The 23,539-nt window shown below is 42.6% G+C and overlaps 1 protein-coding gene across 6 annotated transcripts in view; it reads right to left on the reverse strand.

Annotated features, from left to right (window-relative positions):
- The window catches only part of exoc2 (exocyst complex component 2), a 61,292-nt gene that overhangs the window by 37,543 nt on the left and 210 nt on the right, over positions 1-23,539 (reverse strand). For 2 of the 6 annotated variants that reach the window (XM_084065654.1, XM_084065649.1), the window contains exons 1-5: positions 17,035-17,179; positions 8,112-8,278; positions 3,965-4,141; positions 2,980-3,106; positions 670-783 (exon numbers count right to left, since the gene is read on the reverse strand). In XM_084065654.1, the coding sequence (XP_083921780.1) occupies positions 670-783; positions 2,980-3,106; positions 3,965-4,141; positions 8,112-8,229 (536 nt within the window). In that variant the 5' untranslated portion in view covers positions 8,230-8,278; positions 17,035-17,179. Of the gene's footprint in view, positions 1-669; positions 784-2,979; positions 3,107-3,964; positions 4,142-8,111; positions 8,279-9,793; positions 10,086-13,152; positions 13,221-17,034; positions 17,193-23,539 lie in introns of those variants that run through there. The other 4 variants (XM_084065651.1, XM_084065650.1, XM_084065653.1 and 1 more) reach the window with 4 other exon arrangements.

Here is a 23,539-nt window from a genome sequence, read left to right on the forward strand (position 1 = left end):
CTATTTACCTATAGTCCTTTTTGTACCAAGATACAGCTTATTTACAGTGTTATTTAGGCAGATGCTAGGTTTGATGTTGACCTGGTATCGTAGTTTCTTTGAAGCACTACATCGTTTTTCTTTGCCCTCTACTTAAGTGACCAATTTATTTATCGTTTGTTGACTACCTGTAGGGTTCATGCCATTTAATCTGATCTCGCACTTGTCGCTCTCAATAAGAGTGTCTGTTAAATGCCATGATTTGTAAATTGTCCATGCACTAAGTCATTAGTTAGTGCATTATTTGTTTAATGATAGTTTAACCACTTAAACACTATATATACTGTACTTTGTTAGTAGAATAGCGAAAATAGCCGATCTACAACCAAATGTTCAACGAATGTTTGCCTATTATGACATGCTCGGGATAGGGTCACTAGGGTTCATGTCGTTTTAGTATGTTGCATATAGTACTTCTCACTTGGCAAATAAGTAAATCAAAATCTGAATTCAATAATATAAGCACATTTTTGACATAAAGCATCTAATGGTCCTTTAGATAACAATTATCTTGGTTTACTGCATGTTTCTTTTTTCCAGGCTAAACGCTAAAAGAGCCTTGTCATAATTTGAAAGATATTTGTGAAGGAGTTATAGTACAGTTGTAAGTGATTGTGAAGATGGGAGTACCTGGTGCCCGAGTGGTTCTCTATAAGATACCAGGTGGCAGAGAAGTTCTCACTGGTGAAGTCTCCACTCATTGCTGGGAATGTCAGCTCCATGTCCTTCTGGGGGATTTTGGCCCTGGAAGAGACAGCGAAGAGGACAGAGTGTGTGTGAGTATTTGTCCCTGTATTAAAACATTTAAATTAAATAAATAATTATTATAATTATTAGATATAGTATATACTGTATGTGCATATATACATAAACAGGGTTTATCAAGCATGATCAATATCTAAAACCTTTACAGAGTGACACAAAATGTGCCATTTACAAACTCTGAAGAAGCTCAAATAAATATAAAGCCTGGTTTATACATCATAACGTAGCGGTGCACAATCAATCATAAATTAAGCATAATCTGCAATTAAGCCTAATGAGAGCGAGTAAGTAAATGAGCAAGATGTTTGATGAATGTGGCGAGGTTGGATGAACACTGTATGTAATCATAGAACTGAAAAGAGATGAAGCGGTAAAAGTTGAATGTGATGCTGGTGATGAGGACTTCCAGCAGGGGTCAGTGTGTGGCCTAGTCGTGCCCTAGCAAGGAGGCCCTGGCGTGGGAAGAGCAGTGTGTGACGCCTGGGTGCCCTCGGAGGACCCAGCACTCATTAGAGAAGTTTGATCTCTACTAATGACCCGTGGCCTACACAAACCAAACCCCCCCACCACCCACTCTGCACTTACACACTCACAGAATCACATAGCACCATCATTTTATGCTCATGGATACACATGGCGCACCCGCGCCCGCACACAGCACACACACACAAAGACCCTGATTTCAATCAAAGAAACATTGCCTGCCATGGGATAGATGAGACTTTATAACAAGACATAAAACCAAGGGTGAAAGTGCAGGTTTCTTCATTAACAAAGGGTAACACCAATTAATCATCCACAAATCACCAACCTCTTCTAACCTGTGATTTCATACAGGAACGAGGAGACCTGCAAGTACAGTAGACGAGCGAGGGAGCGTAAACAAGGAAAAGGTCAGGGCGTGCTCTCGCACTCCCTAATGTAACTCACTCGTCTCCGTACCTGGCATGCCATCAAAGGCCGCTCTCACACAACCCCCTCCCCCCTCCGTCTACTGTGCAGACAGGAAGCACAGAGGACCGCGGACACAAGCGCGGCTTTTTTACTATTCGTGCGTGGCGAATTCAGTAGGCGAGTGCTCTTGAATAGCCAACATTATCATTCGAGCGTCACAACCTCCCCGACAGGTCTCCTGTGCAACGGGAGATGACCGGGGGAACTGGCCAGTGACATCACCACAAGGAAGTGTTTCTCTGATCAGAAAAAAAGCTTGCTCTTCTCAGGGGCCTCTGAGCTGAATAACCAGCCGGTGATATCACCGCACGTATAATATGCGAGGGCGCTTCATTAGAATCACACTGCATTGGGGGCGCCTCTTAAACTACTTAAAACGTGAGGGAGGGTGAGGGAGCGGGTTGGGCTCATTATCATTACGGGAGCATTTCATGCTATTGTGCTATCAGCATCATTGTTGTTTGTTTTCTAAAAAAGCCAATAAAATGTTTATTAAAAAAACATATTCCAGATGCTATTGTATTTATGTATTTATTTCATTATAACATTCTTCTCTCTCTTCAGTAGCACCACAACATTGACATTTAGATGCAGACGGAGATGTCGTATTCATAAATTTGTTTATAGAATTGTTGATTATTTCGGGCTGTAGCCTGACCCTGAATGACGGATGAAGGGTACAGAGGGCAGCAGCCTGTTTAGGGGGGACTAGTCCCTGGCCACGAGCGGTCACTTGCCCCCTGGCCCCTCTAAGCCAAACAAACATGAGACCCAGACATGCCAGAACTTAACTACACAAACTATACGTTACAGCCTGGGCTCTTCGCTGCCAGGCACGTGGGAGGCGAGCACCATATTCCATCGCTATAAGGGAGAACGCATATGTGGTAGTGGTCGCTGCATTATTTCTTTCCAATTGCCTTTCCTTCTCTCTCTCTCTCTCTCTCTCGCTCTCTCATCTTTCTCTCTGATTTATACTGTACACAATTGTGCTGTTTCCACTCCCTATGTGCAGCGGTTTGGGGCTGCTCAGCCATCGCTGTGTTGGCATAATATTTCAAACGCCTCCACATGGGGAGAGTTTGTTTCTGTTTAGGGATGTAAACCATGACTCAATGACTAGAGCGTGTGTGTTTACGGCTGTGCGATTGCGTTGAGTGATTTTGTGTGTGTGTGTGTGTGCGCGCGCGTTGCGTGTAAATACACGTTCCCGCTGCGTACTTGTCTATCTCGATGCCCAGTGGGTTGCTGGGTCGCAGGGAGAGGGGGGAGATGCCTTTGTTGCGGTCCGTCCTCATGTCGAGGTAGTTCATCTCGTCCACCCACACAGCCGACTGGTCCAGGATACCTGTGGGACAGAGCAGGGCCACGGCACAGCCCACATCACTCACATCCTGCAACACATCCCAGATGTCTACACGCACGCACCATCATTATATAAACACACACACTCCCTGAGACATGCACGAACAAAGACCGAGGCAGCGGCGGGGGAAGCAGAATAAGAGGGGGTTCATGTTGGCGGCCACAATTGCCCGCTACATCTTATTAACCCGACTATATGTACAATGTACAGTAGAGAATTTATGCCCGATTTATACCTGGTTGCGTGCTGGTATCACGCACCAAGATCAACAGATCTACTAGCGCACAACGCGTCACATTGTGAGCTTGTGGATCATATAAATCCTTAAAAACCCTTTAAGACCGGGAACGCATCTGTGTCATTTAGATTTCTTTGGGCTATTCAAAAATAGCAGATATACAAGCTCATAGCGCAGCAAAAAAAAAGAAAGTGTGCAAATCTTTGAATACATTAATTTTTTTAAAGCGAACATTTTTAACTCAAATGCTCCTGGGGGGTCCCTGGAACAACATATTTTGAGATGGGGGTCCGCGGCCAAATACATATAATTTTGGGGGTCCTTGACATGAAAGTGTTGTGCCAGGATCCCCCAGAAGCAAAGATTTGAGTTAAAAATGTAGTTTAAAAATATCATATATTCAAAGATTTGCACACATTTACATTCACGATTTTTCATAAATGGCAGATCTACAAGCTCACAGCGCGGCACTCGATGCCACGCTATGAGCTTGTATATCTGCTATTTTTGAAAAGCCAAAATAAATCTAAAAATGACACAGATGCGTTCCCGGTCTCAATTAATTATGGCACCGTTTGACTGCCGTCATCCAGGGGTCTTACCAATCTTCTCCTGCCTGAGCAGCTTGAAGGACACAGTGGAGGTGCCGTGGCCACCGGACTTGGTGGTGACGATGATCTCTCCCTTGTCGTCCTTGGCGGGGCCCACGCGGCACACTATCTTACTGGCCGACATCCACTCTGCCGTCAGCAGGCAGTTGTGGCCACAGATGGACAGGCCTGAGAGGGAGAGAGAAGAGGGTCAAGAGACTAAAACTGGCAATGTGGACACACATGTGACAGGACAAAATAAACAGGCTGGAGTTGCCATAAACACAAACGGACAATTACAGAGACAAGAGGCTACCACTTGGAGAGAGTTGGGTTTTTTCGGTTTGTTTGTTTGTTTTGTTTGGATGTTTTATGAGTGAATTTCGTGTCAACCTGTCACTGGACGTATATGGGATGAGGAGGGTCAAAGGTCAAGTTGGGGGGTTCACGGCGGGCGTGGGTGGCCCCCCCGACCCTTGTCCTCTCACTCAGCCCCATCAACGTTTCAGCAGCGCTAACGGTTGTCACTTCACTGCTAAGTGGCTCATTACTGGCACACCGTGTGCACGTCTGTGCGTACGGTGTATGTCTGTCATCCACCTTGCTTTAAGACCCTCTTGAAACCTCTTTGGCCACTAGAAGACAGCGTTTAACCACTTAAGCCCCATTTCATACGTACAAGAATAGTGAAAATAGCTCATCTACAACGCATTGCATTGTGACAATTTTTGAAAATGTTTGCCTATACTGACATTCCCAAAACAGGGATACCAGGTTGAAAGTAGTTAACCCATTCAATCCGGGGACGCATCTCTGCCATTTTTTTAATTTCTTTGGCTATTCAAAAATAGCAGATCTACAAGCTCATAGCGCAGCACTGAGTGCCGCGCTATGAGCTTGTAGATCTGCTATTTATTTTCGTGAAAATTTGTGCAAATCTTTAAATATATATATTTTTAAAAGCGATCATTTGTAAAAATATTTTGTTCCAGGGACCCCCCAGAAGCAAAGATTTGAGTTACAAATGTTCGCTTTGAAAATATATATACTCGAAGATTTGCACAACTTTTCACGATTAAAAAAAATAGCAGATCTACAAGCGCTATGAGCTTGTATATCTGCTATTTTTGAATAGCCAAAGAAATCTAAAAATGACAGAGATGCGTCCCCGGATTGAATGGGTTAAGAAGTGGCTAGGGAGAAAACGAGTGAGATGTTCCCGCAAGGTTTCCAGCCGAGAGGGTCTTGTACAGTAGAAAACCTTCACGCCTGTACAATCAAACATAAAAAGCCTGCATGGCCTGATCAACAAATAGTCCATAAAACCGTGAATAATATGGCCATTAGAGCCCATTTCCTGCCTCTGTTCTCCACCAGCCACTTTGTACTTTGAACACATACGTTTACACACACACACACAAAAAATTGTGCATATCTAATTGGCTAATTCCAGACTCTGGGGACATTCATGGTCAGAAATAGACCTTGGTCAGGACCCGGCTTGCCAAGTATGGAACACTCAAGGGAGTGTGTGTGTGTGTGTGTGTGTGTGTGTGTGTGTGTGTGTGTGTGTGTGTGTGTGTCTGTGTGTGTGTCTGTGTGTGTGTGTGTGTGTGTGTGTGTGTGTGTGTGTGTGTGTGTGTGTGTGTGTGTGTGTGTGTGTGTGTGTGTGTGTGTGTGTGTGTTTGAGAGAGAGAGAGAGAGAGAGAGAGAGGGGGAGAGAGAGACGACGATCAAGCTCTGGGATGATCCTCCTCTCTTCACTCAAGCCAGAGAAACAGGCTAGCGGAAGAATTGCAGAACGTGAGGGAAAATATCCACATAGAACAGTGTGCGCCCGAAGCCCATAATGGGAACAAGACGGGGATATTCCATCTGTGTGGCTTCTTGGAATTAAAAGAACAAAAGGAAATCTATATTTTCTCATTGTGTGCGTTAATTCATGTTCAATCCTCTCAATCAAGTCCTGGTCATAGTATTTTCAGCATCCACAAATCCGACAGTGTGTGTGAGACAATGAGAGCACACAAAAATACCTAATTTATACTCAGTCATACAACTATAGCAGATCTACAAGCTCTGAGTTTGGAGATCGTCCTGTAGATCGGCGAGTGACACAGTCGACACAGACAAAAGTATTAATCAGGCTTAAACCCTGTGCACACCGAGTCCAACAGACACAGACAACAATATTTTAAAATGAACACGTCTTCTCTATGACCTCCTGCATAGTGCATACCAACTCCGAAATTGCTGTCCGAAGAGGGCTGTGATGGTGTGTCATTTTAGAATCAAACCCAGTTTGATTCGTCTTTTTGTTTTTAGATGCATTAAAAACTGATAGAATTTTTTAAAAATCGCATCAGATTTTGTGTGCAACGGCCTTTAATTGTGAGGGCATCAGAAGACAGAGGGTCCCTTTACACCAAAAAGGAAAAAATATATCTCAGTGTTATTTCTTGTTATATCTTTTGTCGGACATAGTTATGCTTTGTATAACATTGGGCCTTTTTCTCTCTCCAAACTGAATAACTGCTTGAAATTTGCATTGGTCATAAATGTGAAATTGAGAATTAATTAGATTTTTGCTTTGATATAAGGTTTTTTATATTTATCACGTGATAATTAAATAAGAATTAATTAGTAATTAAAAGAATTAGTAAAGCAGAGTATTTCCCTTGTCTCCCCTTGGTTTCCTGTCTCTCTACACTAAATAAAAATGCTGAAGAAATGCATACAATATTTAGGAAGGTCTAAGTATCTTTTTAACATCTTTAGGCATGCAACATTTTCCAGTGCAGGTAATAGCAATAAAACTGAAAGCACAAAACACCCAATATGAGCCTAATATATGTTATACCGTTAAGTACACTGCTACAGTGAGACACGTTTACTTAATGTATTTTTTCTACACCAAATCAAACATGTAATTACAGTACAAGCAATTTTTTTTTAAACAAACACAACGAAACATTAATTATTTTCGCCACGTACGTCTAGCGGTGTGATTTATTTATGAAAATCACGATATAATGCAGCAAAATTATTTTGAAAACGTATATACTGTATTAGGATAAGGATATTTTATTGTCATTCCAGGACATTTTATTATATGAAGGGAACGAAATGAGGTAGTCCGGTCCTGGTGCGGCTTAGTCATGAACCCTTTTTTCGTCTTATACATACTAAATAGTATTAGTGTTAAATATATAAATATGAGTCTAATGGTATTATATATATTTAGTACAAAGTACAATTTAAATAAAATACTGGGAAAATAAAATAAAATACTTAATAAAATATAGCTAAATAGAACACTACAGAGACATATTGAATTACATTCTTATTACTCTTAATAACATTCTTCTGATTCAAAACTGTCAAAATGTTTTATAAAATAAAAATCTTCATTATACTAATTTCTACTCAGTTTACAGTCCAACGTGTTACAAAAGTACCATTAGACCCGTGAAAAACCCATTCTCATTTGTAATTCTTATCACAAGCAGACACAAAATAAAGAAGGGCCTCTGTCCGATTATGTATCAGCTAAACACAAACAAACCGTAAACCAGTTTAATTTTAACCATGTGGACTCTATGGCTTGTTGCTGTGAATTTGACTGATGTTACATAATATCCCTGATACTTGAACAGAACAAATAAATAATTCAATGTCTCTCCTTCAGTCACTCAGCAGCAGTAGACACACAAAACAAATGCTTAACATGCAAATCAATTGCACGATGATTGCTTCCATTATCCATATCCAAATGAGTGCAATTTTTGGACCACAACATAGTGAAACTAAGAACATAATTAGGACATGCAGCAAAGCCTCAGACCCGTCACACCCACTGAGCTACCAAAAGAAAGGAAAAGGACAAATACATAGATATAGACAGTGTCAATAGGCCTGTTATAAACAGGGGGCTTTTCTTTTAAAATCAATGTAACTGTGCATCTTAAAGCCATATGCCAGTTTGCATTAAACAAGTGTTCTCTCTCTCTGTGTGTGTGTGTGTGTGTGTGTGTGTGTGTGTGTGTGTGTGTGTGTGTGTGTGTGTGTGTGTGTGTGTGTGTGTGTGTGTGTGTGTGTGTGTGTGTGTGTGTGTGTGTGTGTGTATGTGTGGTCAGTTGATTGATTATAAGTTTATTACCGATGAGGTCTGCGGGGCCGCTGCCCAGGTTTTCTCCACGGATGGTGACTTTGGTCCAGGCCGTGCCCTCGTTGGGCGAGAGGCCCGTGACCATGGGGGGTTGGCGGGCACGAGACATGGTGTACTCCTAAGGCCAGTAGCAAAACAGGAATGCCCGGCTCCTTTAGCTGGGAAGAGACAGAAATACACAACAGGATAAAGTCATTAACACAAAGCTAGCACATCAGGAATTAAGAACTACAGTACAGTATATGCATGGAATATGAGGAAGTATCAGAATAAATATTATTAGTAAGTCATAACTCTGTAAAGGACAGGCATAGCAGCATCGTCAAAGGAGGCCGAAATTATTAGTTGTAGGGCTGCAATCGATTAAATTCATCTATCGACTAATTAAATAATCGAGAAGTGTGAAAAGTTTCTTTTTTTACACATCAACAAACTGACACCACTTTTTTATAACCAGCTAACTCGATTAGTCTGATTAAGCACTTAAGCTCTATTTTATACTTCATCGTACAACAGTGTCCTGGGATTATTAAAATCTGCAGTTGCACCCCTAATTAGTTGGTTACATAAATCACCTTTAGCGGTGCACTTGTGAGTGTAGTTTTCCTACTACCCTCACAAGGTCTTCAGGTCTATTTGCTTTTTGGCCACAGCGGTTTTTCAATCCCAAGACTTCCCATCTGCTTTCATGATGCTCAATTAGCTGCCAGAGTTGATTGCAGTACAAATGAACCTACCAGCCCCAGGATGAAAAAATAATTAAAAGAATACCGGCATTTGGCTGGTGGCTAGTGTTAATTTCCCCACCCTGAAGGTCTTCCAACAATACGCTGCGGTGGTTATCTCTCAGATAATAGGAAAAATAGAGCAGGGAGCCAAGTATGAAGGAGCAGGGAGACAGGGAGAGCAGAGAGGAGAGGAAGAATGTAAACCTCACGGCGAAGGATAAATAAACCTGGCCTCCCTCAATCATTTCCACATAAGCCTACACACTACAACACAGAGTGACCATGGTGCGTTTAAGGTACCAGCACAGAGAGAGCGGCCCATGTAAATCAGTTCAAGTGTAGGGCTGAGTAAGGGAAGAGACACGGAACGATTTAGCTGAGCTACGGCCAATTCCAAATGAAAAAAAAAAATGGGGAAAAAAATCTTAAAAGGATGTATTTCACCAGCACAGATGTTTGCTAATAAATGACTGCCAGGTCTTGCTAGGGCTGACCAAACTACGGCCTCCGAAGCAGCTCTCTTGCCACGAGGCCAAAACACGTCCTCCGCAAACAATGCGGGCGTTCACACAGATTGGACCTGAGTTCAGCACAGTGTCGGTGGCGCCCGCACATGCCTCGCTGCTCCATCAGCTGATCACTATTCTATAGTCTATAAGTGTAGACTTATAGCCACTTAAACCCTATTTACTTAGTTGACCGTAGTCCGCCATGTCTCTATACCAGGCCCCCCTCCTATTTTTACACGACACTAAATATCTTTTCCAATAATAATGTTGCAACGCGACTACTACTTTCGCTGAATGTTCACCCCAGAATAGGGACGCTAGGGTTCAAGTGGTTTTAAAGACCAAAAGAAAGAGGCAGTATAAACAGAAAAGCAAAGCCCCCACCGCCCACACTCCCCAGAACGTCAAATAGTCCAACTAAAATGACTATCATTACCTTCAGGTCTATTTTTCTAAATAACAGCACTCTTGATTGTGCTGGATATTTAATACATTCATATGTGGTTACAGTGCATCGCAGAGCAGCTCGGCGGTGGGAGACACCAGGTGTTCCACACAGGCGGAACCGTCCTGGGAGGGAGGGAGGGTGGGTGGGGGGCAGCTCTGACACTGGCTCTCCACGTAGTACCCCATAACGTCCAGAAGAGATGGGGTGATAACTCCCGGGGAGGTTTGGGCAGTAAGTGGGGGGGGGGGTAACTTGTGTAGCCCCCCCACGCCGCACAGTGCTTGTTAGGAGGAAACGGAGGGGCGGGGGTTGTGACATGGAGAAGATAAGAGGTTAACAGGCCTGAAACGAGTGCTCGCTCTGTCCTTCATCAATCCCATATGTTTGGAGTGGGAGCGAGTTAGAGGGCTGGGCTCTTATTTTGTAAAGAGCGAGCATTCTAACTGCAACCGGTATGTTTCCAAGAGTGTTTCTAGTTCCCCTCCCCTCCCACCCAACACACACACACACAAAAGTCTTGGAAGTACACGTGCACAAACACACAAATAGCCTGCCTATACATGCGCGCGCGCAGACACACACACACACACACACACACACACACACACACACACACACACACACACACACACACACACACACACACACACACACACACACACACACACACACACACACACACACACACACACACACACACACACACACACACACACACACACACACACACACACACACACAGAGGCTGGGCAGAATGACAGCTCAGCGAGGTTTGCGTGCGAGGGGCCCGAACTGGCGCTGTGTGGTCTATGCGAGTGTGTGGAAGGATCTGCGGAGAGGTCTGGGCAGTGTGTGTGTGTGTGTGTGTGTGAGTGTGTGAGACTGTATGTGTGTGTATATATGTGTGTGCGTGTGGTCTGGGTGTGTGGTCTCTGGCGCGGGCCTGGGGAGAGCCTGCTGACGGCTGGGATGAGAAAAGAGCCGCTGTGTTTACTTTACTCTGGGGGCTGTGCATGGACACGGGAACACTGCCCAGACCCCTCTCTGTAACACACACGTACACACGTACGTACGTACACTACACACACTCGCTCACACACACACACACACACACACACACACACACACACACACACACACACACACACACACACACACACACACACACACACACACACACACACACACACACACACACACACACACACATAGGCAAAAGCGTAAGCCTCACATCACACAACATCAGGAATACCCTGCAATAGAGAGGTAACAATTAATTACCTTACAGCCTAAACGTAGCCCTTGGCCTGAACGAGGCAGCATTTCTCCACATTTTTATCATAAACATATTTCTGATGTTCCAACTGGAAGTGGGAGACATTTTGTAGTCATAAGACATAGTGTGTTCACCCTCTAGGTGGCATCAGAGGATCCCCTTAAGTTCGTAGGCTACTTGTTTCCATCATATGACTTGTGTTTTGTAGTGACCTAAGGATTTTGTAGGTTACATCAAAGTAATGATGAAACCAGCGATATCAACCAACAGCTGTGCTGAAGGATGAATGGTAGATGTGATAAAAACAGCTTGTCACAAATGCAGTTATGATAGTAACAGTGCAAGGTAATATAATTCTCAATCAAATAGAAGTCGTTTTGTCACTTTTGTTCTTGCATTTCTTCCAACCATGATGTCTCTCTGGTCACTCAGTCACACTCTTTATGGTCAATTCAGTTAATAATTTTCAATTACAACATTATTGGCTTAACAAATTAGACCATTGCCAAAGCATTTAAAAATACATTCAATTTAATGTATTTTTCGTTTATTATATTATATAATTACAGAAATGATCTCATTATAAAAACGCAATATATCAAATCCTGTGTGTTAAATGATTGATCAGTTCTGTCATTGTTTGTCACCTTTCTCTATGGTCTTTCTACATCGTTTCTCTCTATTTCTCTCTCCCTGGATCGTTCTCTCTCTCTCTCTCTCTCGCTCTCTGGTCTTCCTCTCATAATTGACAAGTTTGTTTTCCTTGGAGGCTGACTAATAAACAGTGGGACCGTCTCTACTCTGTGCGGCGGTAGCCGTGGACCTCATAAAATCTGGGCACTTCTTAGCGAGCGCGGCTAACAAGCTTTGTACGCCGGTGGGTGCACGGATGTGCAGAATGCCTCCATTCATCTAACACCTAAACAATGCCTCGGAAGCTAATGTAAACCACTGCATTTTCAATTACCAAAACATACACCGAAAATTGTCCCATGGGGTCTAGTCTAGACGGAGGCGGCAATGGATTAAGGCATTAACTATTTTTAAATATATAATTTAATATAATATTATATATAATTTCAGCCAACAGCCAAATAAGGTGAGAGTGAGACATTGTGAAATGTCTATACAATCACAGCCTGATTTGTAAAATGCTGTTACACAGACAACTTGAGACAAGTCATCTCAACTCAATGTTCTTGTTGATAAGGACATGAGTTCCAGGTTAGGCTCTGTGGTTGGTTTTCCCCTGCTGTTGAGGTTAATGCAGGGGATGTGGTGTGGCGGGGCTGAGACAGGAGGTGGTAGCACATACAGCAGGAGGTTGACTTCACGCAGCTCAAGAGATTTATCTGCCCACTCATCTGCAACTAAACTTCACTTCTATCCTGCATGTAGTGTCCTCTCCTCCCAAAGCCTTGCCGGAGGAGGTCAATGAATGACAGAATAGAGGAGAGACGGGGGTGTTCAACTTTACTGCCAACAGAGGGACCCCGATGAGCGACACTGAGCTGGACCAAACATCAATTTACCAATGAGATGTGACTTGAGCAGACCAAAGGTGAACTTTATCCACATGACCTGCTACGACAACACTTGGCAGTGTGTCCATCCCATGAATGAGGCGTTCATGCCTTAGATCATAAGGAGGCCTGAGCTCAAAGGCCCCCCTCCGTCTCTGACTAACATGTGGCAGTGATTGGCAGATCAGTGTGTGTGTGTGTGTGTGTGTGTGTGTGTGTGTGTGTGTGTGTGTGTGTGTGTGTGTGTGTGTGTGTGTGTGTGTGTGTGTGTGTGTGTGTGTGTGTGTGTGTGTGTGTGTGTGTGTGTGTGTGTGTGCGTGTATGTGTGTGTGAGCGCGAGAGAGATGGCCCTAGCGGGCACAAAGGGACTCTTTCAGACAACTCATCACCCCCCTGCGCCCCCACCTACATGTCTCCATCAGTGCAGCTAACGTACCCCCATGCTAACACCATCGCACTCAGTGCCCCCCAAACACTACACAAACACCAGATTCCTTCAAAGATCTCCCCCTCTCCACCCTGAATGCACAGAGCTGGCCAAACATCACCTGGCCTGATCACACGGCCGTGCGGGGCACAGCTTCAAACAATCCCCTCCTCAGTGCTCCCTCACACCCAGGTCAGTGCTCGCCTTAGAGAGCTGGTCTTCACTGTGGAAAGAAATGGCAAAAACTGTGTTTTGTGAATAACTTTAGGCTAATCTGTGGAGACTGAGACCATACACACTTAGAATTGTACTAAAGTTCTAAGTGCTAATTTGGCCATTTCTAACACAGAGTGTGTACAAAATGTAAACAAATGGACCAGTAAAAAACTGTAGTTTTGTACACTGAGACTCTAGTTAACTTAACACTGAGGATTACACGGACTGAGGAAATATTGTGTAGGTTTTTAACATGCAAACAGATAGCGTGGCCGACGAATAGCAATGTCAGTCAAAGGACGAATGATTTTCTATGTTTCAGAGCGGACGCTGCAACCGCTGGACAGTCTCTCAGTTCTAACAACATGACTCAGCATTTCCTCTGTGAGCATCCAGTCTCAACATGGGGCTGCTGGAGTGTCTGTCCAGAGAGACAGAGTGGGAGAAAGAGAGGGGGTGTGGAGGGAGGGAGAGGAAGAGAGAGCGAGAGAAAGAAAGAGAGAGATGTTGTCTGCCTCTGGCTCTCTCTCCGTTACCGTCTGTACTCTGGGTTTGTTATCCTTGGGCTTGGGCTGTTTGTCTGTTTGTTGGTCTCGAATTGCATTTCACATTTGGGCGTGCATGGCATGCACTGATTTCTCATTTTAGAATCCTGGAACAATAAACAGATCTATGGAGTTTAGGCCCATGAATGCAGGCAGATGTTTTCAGTGGGCTTAGCGACTGGAGACAGGCAGCTCTGCTGAATGACATGGCAAATAGAGACAGGGGATTAAGCCTTCATAACCCGTGCTGGGTCGCCACCACTACCTCTGCTGCTTTGCATAGGAAAACACATCAACAGCGTGAGAACCATACTCACAGGAGCTCACAAACTAGCATAAAATGACAAACACTGTTGCCTATAAGACCAATAAACAGCCTCACTAATTTGCAATTTCATACCCAACTGAAAAACAATGCTAAGAAGTAAATATTAAAAGTTAGTATGTACAGTTAATATTGGAGCCTTTTTTATGAGCCACTGTTACCCTTTCACACTCTCTAGCCTCAGTCAGTCAGTCTGTCTGTCTGTCTGTCTGTCTGTCTGTCTCCAGATCAAGTGTGGTCCATCCAGGTCTGTGGTCTGACTGGGTCATGGAAATGGGATTGTGAAAACCAGTGGTCCAGCAAGCCTGTCAGCAGGGTGGGTGGGTGGTTGGTGGGGGCTACCAGGTGGGGGAGAGTGGGAAACATGGACAGGGGTGAGAGAGAAGTGCCACTTCACAAACAAGGCAGGGCCCTGACCGCCCCCGTCGCTCAGCTCACCCCGGGCTCCACCACGGAGCAGTGCCGCTGAGAAAGAGCCACGAAAATATAACCCCACTGCATTCCACCAAAACAAACAAGCAGGGCCACCCAAATTTTCCAATTAGAGCCCTGCGAGGGGGTGGAGGTGGGGGCAGGAAATGGCCTTGTGTAGCCTTAAGTCCCCCTTCCCCCAGCGGAGGGGTACTGTCAGTCAGAGAGAGGCGGAGGACGAGGAACGCTGGGATGAGGGGTGGAGGTATAGGACTCGAGAGAACCTCACACAGGGGACTCGTCATTGGTCCGAATGATGGCTCAATGACAGCTTGATCCGGCGGACACTGTACCCGCCTACTTGTCAATCAATTCCTCTCGCTCACTCGCATATAATCAATCAGTTAAACAAACACACATGGTAAGGTGATGTTTTCCCTAAAAAGGCCTAATTAAAGAAAGCTTGCTACAACAATATTTGACAAAGACACACAGGAGCTGGAGTGCTAGGGCTTAGTCTGTGTTCTGTTCAAAAACATTACACTTAAGAAGCCCAACACAGAGAAGTGTTAGTGGTAATATTAGACTTGTTGACAGTGACTAACACTAGTCCACCACTGTGTGATAACAGGCAAGGGTTTTACTTCTATTAAATACCTAGTATTTTAAGCTTTAGATCTACTGGGAAATAGCTGTATCTGCACTTGCTATAAGACCACAGCTGAAACAGTGCTCTGTTCATCTCTTTCACATGCACTGTCTGTGTTTCATTCTCATGCAGGGTAAGGGTTTATGCACCCATATTATTAACAGGCGTGCAAACACACACAGCATGAATTGTGTACTCCGACCGGTAACCGGGACGCTTGCCCTCAAAGTACACTCGCCCCCATTTTTTCGAGGACCTGCTTGCCCCCACCCCCCCTGGTTTAACAGAGGTTAAGGTTAGGAATAAGTTTAGGGTTAGGCATAGTTTTACTGAGGTTACGTTTAGGAATAAGGTTAGCTTTAGGCATGGTTTTACTGAGGTTATGTTTAGGAATAAGGTTATGTTTAGGGGGCGAGCGTTCTTTTATTCCTCCGACCTACTTACTTAAACATAAAATATAGCAACCCAACACCTCTTTATAATGGCAAAATGCACACCATTCTGTTTTTTAAATACAACATTTGAAAATGTGGAGTACACCCAACAATCAAATTTACAACTTCAACTTGAATTAAATCAATGATACATTGCATAGCCTACTTATGAACAACACAACAACTGATACTATTAGAAACAATAAATATTTACATCATTGGTAAAGGTTTGTTGGCTGTCAATTTGAGATATAGGATAGATAGACAAATATCGTTCTGCACTGAAACTGGGTTTGTTTGTGCTGCATTGGTTTTGCTGCAGCCTGTGACTGTATTACATCAACTACAACAATCCTTGGTAGGATATAATCACGCAATAACTGCACCTAATAAAAATAAAAATGAATATCCTGTGTCAGTAAGCCTTCTAAACTACTAACCTTTGCCCAGAACACACTCCAACCTGAACAAGGACGCACACATAGGAACGTTATAGTAATGACAGCTCATCAGTGGTGTAAAGTAACTTAGTGGATGTACTTAAGTAAAATTTTGGTATTTTCACTTTACTGGAGTATTTCCAATTTTCAATAGTTTTACTTCTACTCCACTGCATCAGAGGCAAATATTGTACTTTTACTCCACTACAAGGATTTAGGTTATTATTACAAAACATAAGTTAACCACTTCAGCCTTTGGGTATTTGAAAATAGCCGATCTACAAGTTCACATGTAGATCTACTCATTTCAAAAGATTCTTTATGCATTTTAGACATATGATATCTTGTGAACCAGGACATTCTGCATAATGAGTGTTTTAATGTTGTACTTTAAGTATATTTTGATACCGCTATACTTTTGTACTTTTACTCAAGGACATTTTTAATTCCAGACATTCACTTGTAGCAGAGTATTCCTACATGGTATTGATACCTTTTCCACCACTGCAGTTAGCACATTAACTTGTGAGCTGTCTTGAGATAGCATAGCATCTATAAACATGATGGCCTAGGTTAATTGTATATCTAAGGAGCGAGTGACAACAAGCCTCCAAACAACAACACAGAGTCTGGAGACCGCAGTATTGTATATCTGCCTTGTCATTAAATGTTTCGATTAATTTAATACACAGGACCCCAATTGAAACAAGCCATAGTGATTTATTGGGTTTTAATCCTTTTAGAAGACCTTGTATAGAACTGTACTTTCTGTGCTTTTATTTTGCAAACTGTTAATAAAGTATTCAATCAATCAATCAATCAATCAATCAATCAATCAATCAGAGACAGAGGAGACGCTGCTGTGTTGACAGTTCTGACAGCTACCGTTGTTGTCGCTAGCTATAGGCTAATCTGTGTTAGCATGTCCTCACGAGACCTGAAAAGACGGTTAAATTGTAAAGCTAAAAGGACATTAGTCTCACCTGGTTCTGGGGAAACGCGCCGACGTTCTTTATCTAATTAGTTTTAAAGATGTCTTACCAAAAATGATAACTTACAGTTGTTAGAAACGACTGCAGCTGAAATGCAGCGAGCTGTTTTTTTCCTGCTTCCTCTGTAAACTTCCGGTAGTCAAAACCAGTGTTGCCAGGTTTTGTGATAGAGATAAGCAACCAGGTCTAGGAAAACAAGCCCAAAAGAAGCATGAGCACTTTATGCAGCGGCTATTTGACAATAGCCGATCTACAAGCTCACAAGGCGTCGCATCGCAACGCATAGTGAGCTTGTAGAGCTGATATTTTCAAAAACTCTTGAAATAACATGTGGCATATTTGGAATATTCTTTGAAACATTCTAATAATACATGCTCCCTGGGGCCTGGGCAAAAAAACATTTATGAAAATATTGGTTTAAAAAATAATTCAAAAAATGTGGAGACAAGCCTAAATAAGCAAGTACACGTTAGAAACACTTACAAGCAACTACAGAAAAATAAGCCCAAAGTCACTTATAATAAGCCGACATGGCAACACTGGTCCCCTCCCCTCCCTGTCATGATAACCTGGTGGAAGATGAATATACAGTATATGATAATAATAATAATAATGGAAACAGGACACAGGAAATTACATCTATGTAAAAAATAATAATTGGGGGGTGTGGTGTATGCAATCAAACAGAGATATTCACTTTTAAATAATGAGGTGAGGCTACAGTTCATTGACTATCAAATGATGGTAAAAAACATACTAAGAGAAGCTCTAGGGCAGAGGTCGGCAAGTAAGTTCGGGCCTCGGGCCAAACTTTTTCAAAGGCATTAGATGGTGGGCCAGAACACAATCAATGGCTAATTTAGGACCTGGAACTTGCAACAAACAACCTCATATAAAATAATATCTGTATTGTTATAAAAGTTACAACATAAAGATGTGGTATAACAATATTTGATAGAAAAGTATGTGGAATCAAATGGTGCACACATAAATGCTTATGTAATCCTTTTTGTGCAGGCGTCATCCTTAAATGTTTCACTTAGAGGATATTTAGTGAACATTTTATCTGGAGACAGAGAATAGCTACTCCTTTTTGAACAAGAGCTCTTTCATGGTTCAAGGTCTCTTAGAATGGAGAGAAACAATGTATCATTTAAGGCATGTGAAACACAGCTTTGGTGTGTTCTTTAAACGTGAGAGGAGTTTTTCATACAAAGATACAGAGATACATCCAGCATTTGTAGCTGCTACAAAATCTACAACAGCTACAAAGCTACAAAGTTGAGCTGGTTTCAACTTCAGCTACAAAGATACAAAGCTACAAAAATGCTGTGTAGCTTTGTATCTTTATCTTTGTATCTTTTGTATCTGCCAGTGTGAACGCAGCAAAACCACTGTATGGTTTTTGAGGTATCATTAAGATGTTATATTTATGCAATGATCGAGATTTATTTATTTATTTTTACATTTGGTTGTATTTTAAGTTTGTAACTGTTCCATTATACTGTCATGTAAAATGTATGTTATGTAATGTCATTTATTATCTGTGTGGACCCCAGGAAGAGTAGCTGCTGCTAAGGTAATGGGGATCCAAATAAACAATAAATAATAATAATAATAATAATAATAATAATAATAATAATAATAATAAATCGTAATGGATGTGTAATCAATGTGTATAAATAAGCATAACAACTCAGATGAATTGTATCTAAGGATTGAAATTTTTGTCATATTTTAACAAATTTAAAGCTCTAAATTTAAAGCTTTAAATTTAAAATTGAATGCACGATAAATACTCTGAATATGTTTTATGTTTTACACATTTATTTATGTCTTACATTACTTTGTGCTTTATGACATATATCATTTTATTGATTAACCCTTTAAATCCCAGCATCCGTATTGTGGGGAAAGCTTTCGCAGAAAAATACCCGACCCAAAGCTTACGTTGTGAGCTTGTCGATCTGCTATTTTCTGCGAAAGCTTTCCCCATAATAACATAAAATACACTAGTAAAGAGCCCTGAGGCAGTGGCGTCGTTAGGGGTGGGCTTCGGTGGCTATAGCCACCAATGTTTTGTCCAAAGCCACCAATAAAAAAAAAAATAAAATAAAAAAATTAAAAGTTTTTTTTTTTTTTTTTAATTATATATCTATCACCCTAACCTAACCCTACCCCTAACCCTAAAACCGAAATAAGGTAACAAAAAACGGGGGAAAAAGCACCCTAATCCGCGAAATCCGCGAAAAAAATCGCGCGCGCGCGCGAAGCGCGCGCGCGGGAGGAGGGGCACATGCACGCGCGCTGCGCGCGCGTGCATGTGCCCGTTGCCTGCGGGGCTAAGCCCCCGACCTAGTAGAGACCTAGCGACGCGTCTGCCCTGAGGTACTCCGGTCAACCATATGGGGTTTAAGTGGTTAAAATGTAAATGCTAGATAAATATTCTGAATATGTTTTCCTACACATTTATGTATAGGTCTTACGTTACTTTGTGCTTTATTACATGCAAAAATAATAGTTTAAAAGGATGTAGCCTATGTTATTTAAGATTCAGAAACAAAGCTATACTGTGTCTTGACATTTTGTCAATGAAAAGCAAATGGATTATGCCTTCATTGTATCTTTCCGTACCTTCACTCATTGTATCTTTCCATGTGCAATATTCAATCCCGTTAACTCTCAAAACAAAACACCTTGTTGACCTTGGCATGGCAACCTTTTATTTCCCATGGAGATTATGTTTGTGATAAAAAAAGATAAACATCCCCTTGTGCTACCTTCTTCCTCACAGACCTAGTAACCTACAGCACAGCACAGCAAACAATACTATTATATAATACTTATCTCCAGATCAGATTGACATGGTCTGAATGAATGCCTCAGTAAAACACTTCATTTTTTTGGGATAATCTGTTGAGAGACGCTGGTGAACTTGTGGGATTAATTCATTTTCTTTTTTTTTGTAATGAACATTTTAGGATAAAGTAGTGACTGACAGTATGTGAAAGTAAGCTCATGTCCAACTTTCTCCCCAGTTTTATACTCTCGACAGATTGTAATCAGATCCCCTCCCCTTTATCATGGCTCAATCCTTCACATACTGTACTATGTGCTCTGCATCTTGCACTATGGATATTGTATACTGTATATATTATGTCACGATTGCGTAATTATTTCTACCATCATATTCTATATCTTCAACCCGTAAATAACTCAAAACAGAGCAGAAACAGGCTGCTAAATTATTCTCCCACCCTAGTATGTACGTTCTCTTTATATGCTGCTAGTTATTTTACCTGTTTGTTTGTAGTATTATTATTATCATTATATTATTGTATTATAACCTGTTATTTTTTATATTATTTGTTTAATGATATATATATATAGCATATTGTTAGCACAGTCTGAGGAGCATGTCACACCAACATTTCACTGCACATAATAATGAGTGAGTTAGTAAGTAAGTAAGTAAGTGAGTGAGTGAGTGAGTGAGTGAGTGAGTGAGTGACAAAAAAACTCTTGAATGTTGAATCTATTGCTGTGGAAGACATTTGTCCTCTGCATATGACCCATCCTTGCTAGATCATCAATGTACAGTAGATGATCTGTTGGTGATCTGCATTGGGCAGCCACTGAGCAGCATTCAGGTAACAGGCAGCTCTGATCTGCTAACATGAGACTAATCAGTCTCATATTGTAAAACATCTTTGAACTAATTATAGTACATTAGTAGCCTGAATCAAAGCTATTCTTTGGTTGTACAGTACTTGTAAATTGCTCTGGATAAGAAGTTTCTTTAAATACGTACAGTGAATTTGTAAATGTCATGTGAATTGCCTTGAGAGTAAATACAGCACAGTCAACTAGGGAATATGGCCCTCTGAAGTGTTACTGTAGATGTCCTCACGTCAGAGGGAGAGTGTGAGAGTGCCAAGTCCCGGTGGGAGATCGCCCTTTTCCTTTCTTTTCACAGTGTATCACCAAGGCATTTCCACTTGTTCTGGGAAAGGCGCAGCATCATTAGAGCTGCCACAGAGACCACCCAGGCTCACACTAGAATACTGATACCAGTACATTTATCTCACCAAATTGTGCAGGGCAGAAAGAATTTCTGTGATAAGGCAAGGCCCAGTCCTTGGGGAAACAGTATTTTCCAATTAGACAGGGTTAATCTGATCATTGAGGGATCAAACTGTGATTTGGGCGGTTGGCCACTAATCAGTGCAGATGCTCATGCGGCACAGGGGCTATTTGTCTATATAAACACCAACTGAGGCCTTAAGGACTTTGGTCACAGTCCCAGGGGTACAGCAGCCCTCGTCGATGACGGAGAACGAACATTGACATATCATGCATGCCAGCTATTTAACCTAGAACAGAACCCTCTATTTGCAGCTAATGGAGCCCTCAAGGGGGTTTTCTTTCAGTCTCATGACAGATATAAAGAAACATTTGCACGCGAGATATCACAGAGGATTCTGGGAGAAACACGATGCCAGGTCACAGCTGTCTGTGCGCAATGTTGGTTTCATGCCCAGTTATCCACCCTGGCCAGCTTGTGGTTTCGTAGACCACAGAATCATACTCTCATTGTCCTCCGCTGACTGGATTGGCATCTAGCGAGCAAGATGGCATGTCTTTTAATAGAGGAGCATGTCTCTTTGGGCAGGTGTTGGAGGTGGTGTGCTCCTGCGGGGGACAGCGATGGGGCCTTGATCCTCACTCTGACCTCCTACACACCGTGATCCTCACATCCCGTAATGGCACACGCTGCGCTGGTACCATAGCTCATCCTCGAACCCTATTGTTCATTGTTTGTCTCCTCCAGTTTTTTCCCATGGGCCCCTGGCCAGCGAGAGGAAAAGGTCACTGTAAATATTGCACTCAAATCCCCCCCACCCCCCAAAGCCCACCACCTCCCCCCACCAAGCTCCTGAAGAGGGAACAGGCGACCAGTGGGTGAGCACTTCCTTCCTTGTGGGGGGCATTTCAACTGTAGTCCGAGCCAAAAGGCGACATCAAACACGCATGAATCTATCAATGTCAAAGATCACTACAGTGAGATCATATGGCTGGTCTTGACGTTACAATAACCTGTATGTATGTGTGTCTAACATGGGTGTAACATAGCATGGAGACAGCAATATCTACACATCTGGAACAGTGTGTGCTCAAAAGGTGCCATTAAAAGCTCCTACAGAGGATCAGGAACCACATCCAGGACAGGTGATCATACACGTGAAATACAGAATGTTCACGTCTTTGTTTTGCGTGTGCAAATATCTTCAGTGTGATAGAATGTCGACCGTGCCTGTCAGACAGCTACTGTTTTCTTAGTCACTGTAACTGAACAAAATGTGCAATAACATATTTCTAATGACAAGGCACGAACCCAATCCCTGGTGCTAACTTGCAACTTACAAGACACACAAAATATGGATTCCTGGGGAAATTAAGTGAGGCTCAGCAACCCATGACCCATGTGTGACTAATCTCCAGCCTGTAGCACTGCTGTTAATATAAGACTGGGAGATTTTAAATAAACCCCTGATATTTGGGTTTGTTTTGCTTCAGAGTGGTGCTCCACCTCCTGCAGCTCCTCTTCCCAGACGAGTCCAGTTCCCTGGGCTCGGAGCTTGGGCTCCGGAAATCCAGGCCTGTGCCAGGCTTAGCTTGGAAAAGCATGGCGATGGACACAATGGAGGAGAGAGAGTTAGCGCGGGAACTGAGAAGGCCTTTCAGTCTGATTGCTGACACACTGTTCGTAATGGCTGGAGAACACACCTAAAGTGAAGAAGGATGGAGGCATGGAGGGAGGTAGGAGGGATATTTTCCTAAGGTAGCAGCAAAATACCTGACATACAGCGGTTCCCAACCGTTTCTGGACCAGGGCCCGCCTGAAAATCTCAAAAGCATTCGCAACGATACACTTGAGTTCCTATTTAGCAGCAAAACTAATTTGTCAAGCTTTTAAAGAAAAAAAAACAGAACACAAGAAACAGATTTCTAGTGTTATATTATCAATTGTTTTGCCAATTATTATTATTATATGGGGACCCACTTGCAATATCATCACAGGCACAGCCCACAAGTTGGAAATCGCTGCCTTAGAGATAAACTTTAGTGGCACTGATCACTGTTGCTACTGCAGCTAGGAAGGGACAATGGGATAATACCAGCAGCCGTTTCAGAAAGGGGTTAACGAGAAAGAGGAGGGTGAGAGTCAGAGTGAGAGTATGAAGGGGCATTTTCTCAGATATGTAAAGGCTTTTACCACCCAGGTTAACATAACATGTCCCCTTGCCCTGCCATAACACCACTCCCTCGGCCCCGCCGGCGAGACAACAGGCTACTGTGTCTCAGGAGGCACAGTCTGGATGGGCCCTGAGCACCGTGGAGAACAACTCTCTGGGAAAAGCCTAACTACAGAAGTGAAACAAACACAACACGTCATTAGAAATGAGAGGCAGAGCCAGCGTGAATCTATATTCCA

This window comes from Gymnoscopelus microlampas (genome assembly GCF_963454915.1).
Source record: "Gymnoscopelus microlampas genome assembly, chromosome: 9".
Lineage (NCBI taxonomy): Eukaryota > Metazoa > Chordata > Actinopteri > Myctophiformes > Myctophidae > Gymnoscopelus > Gymnoscopelus microlampas.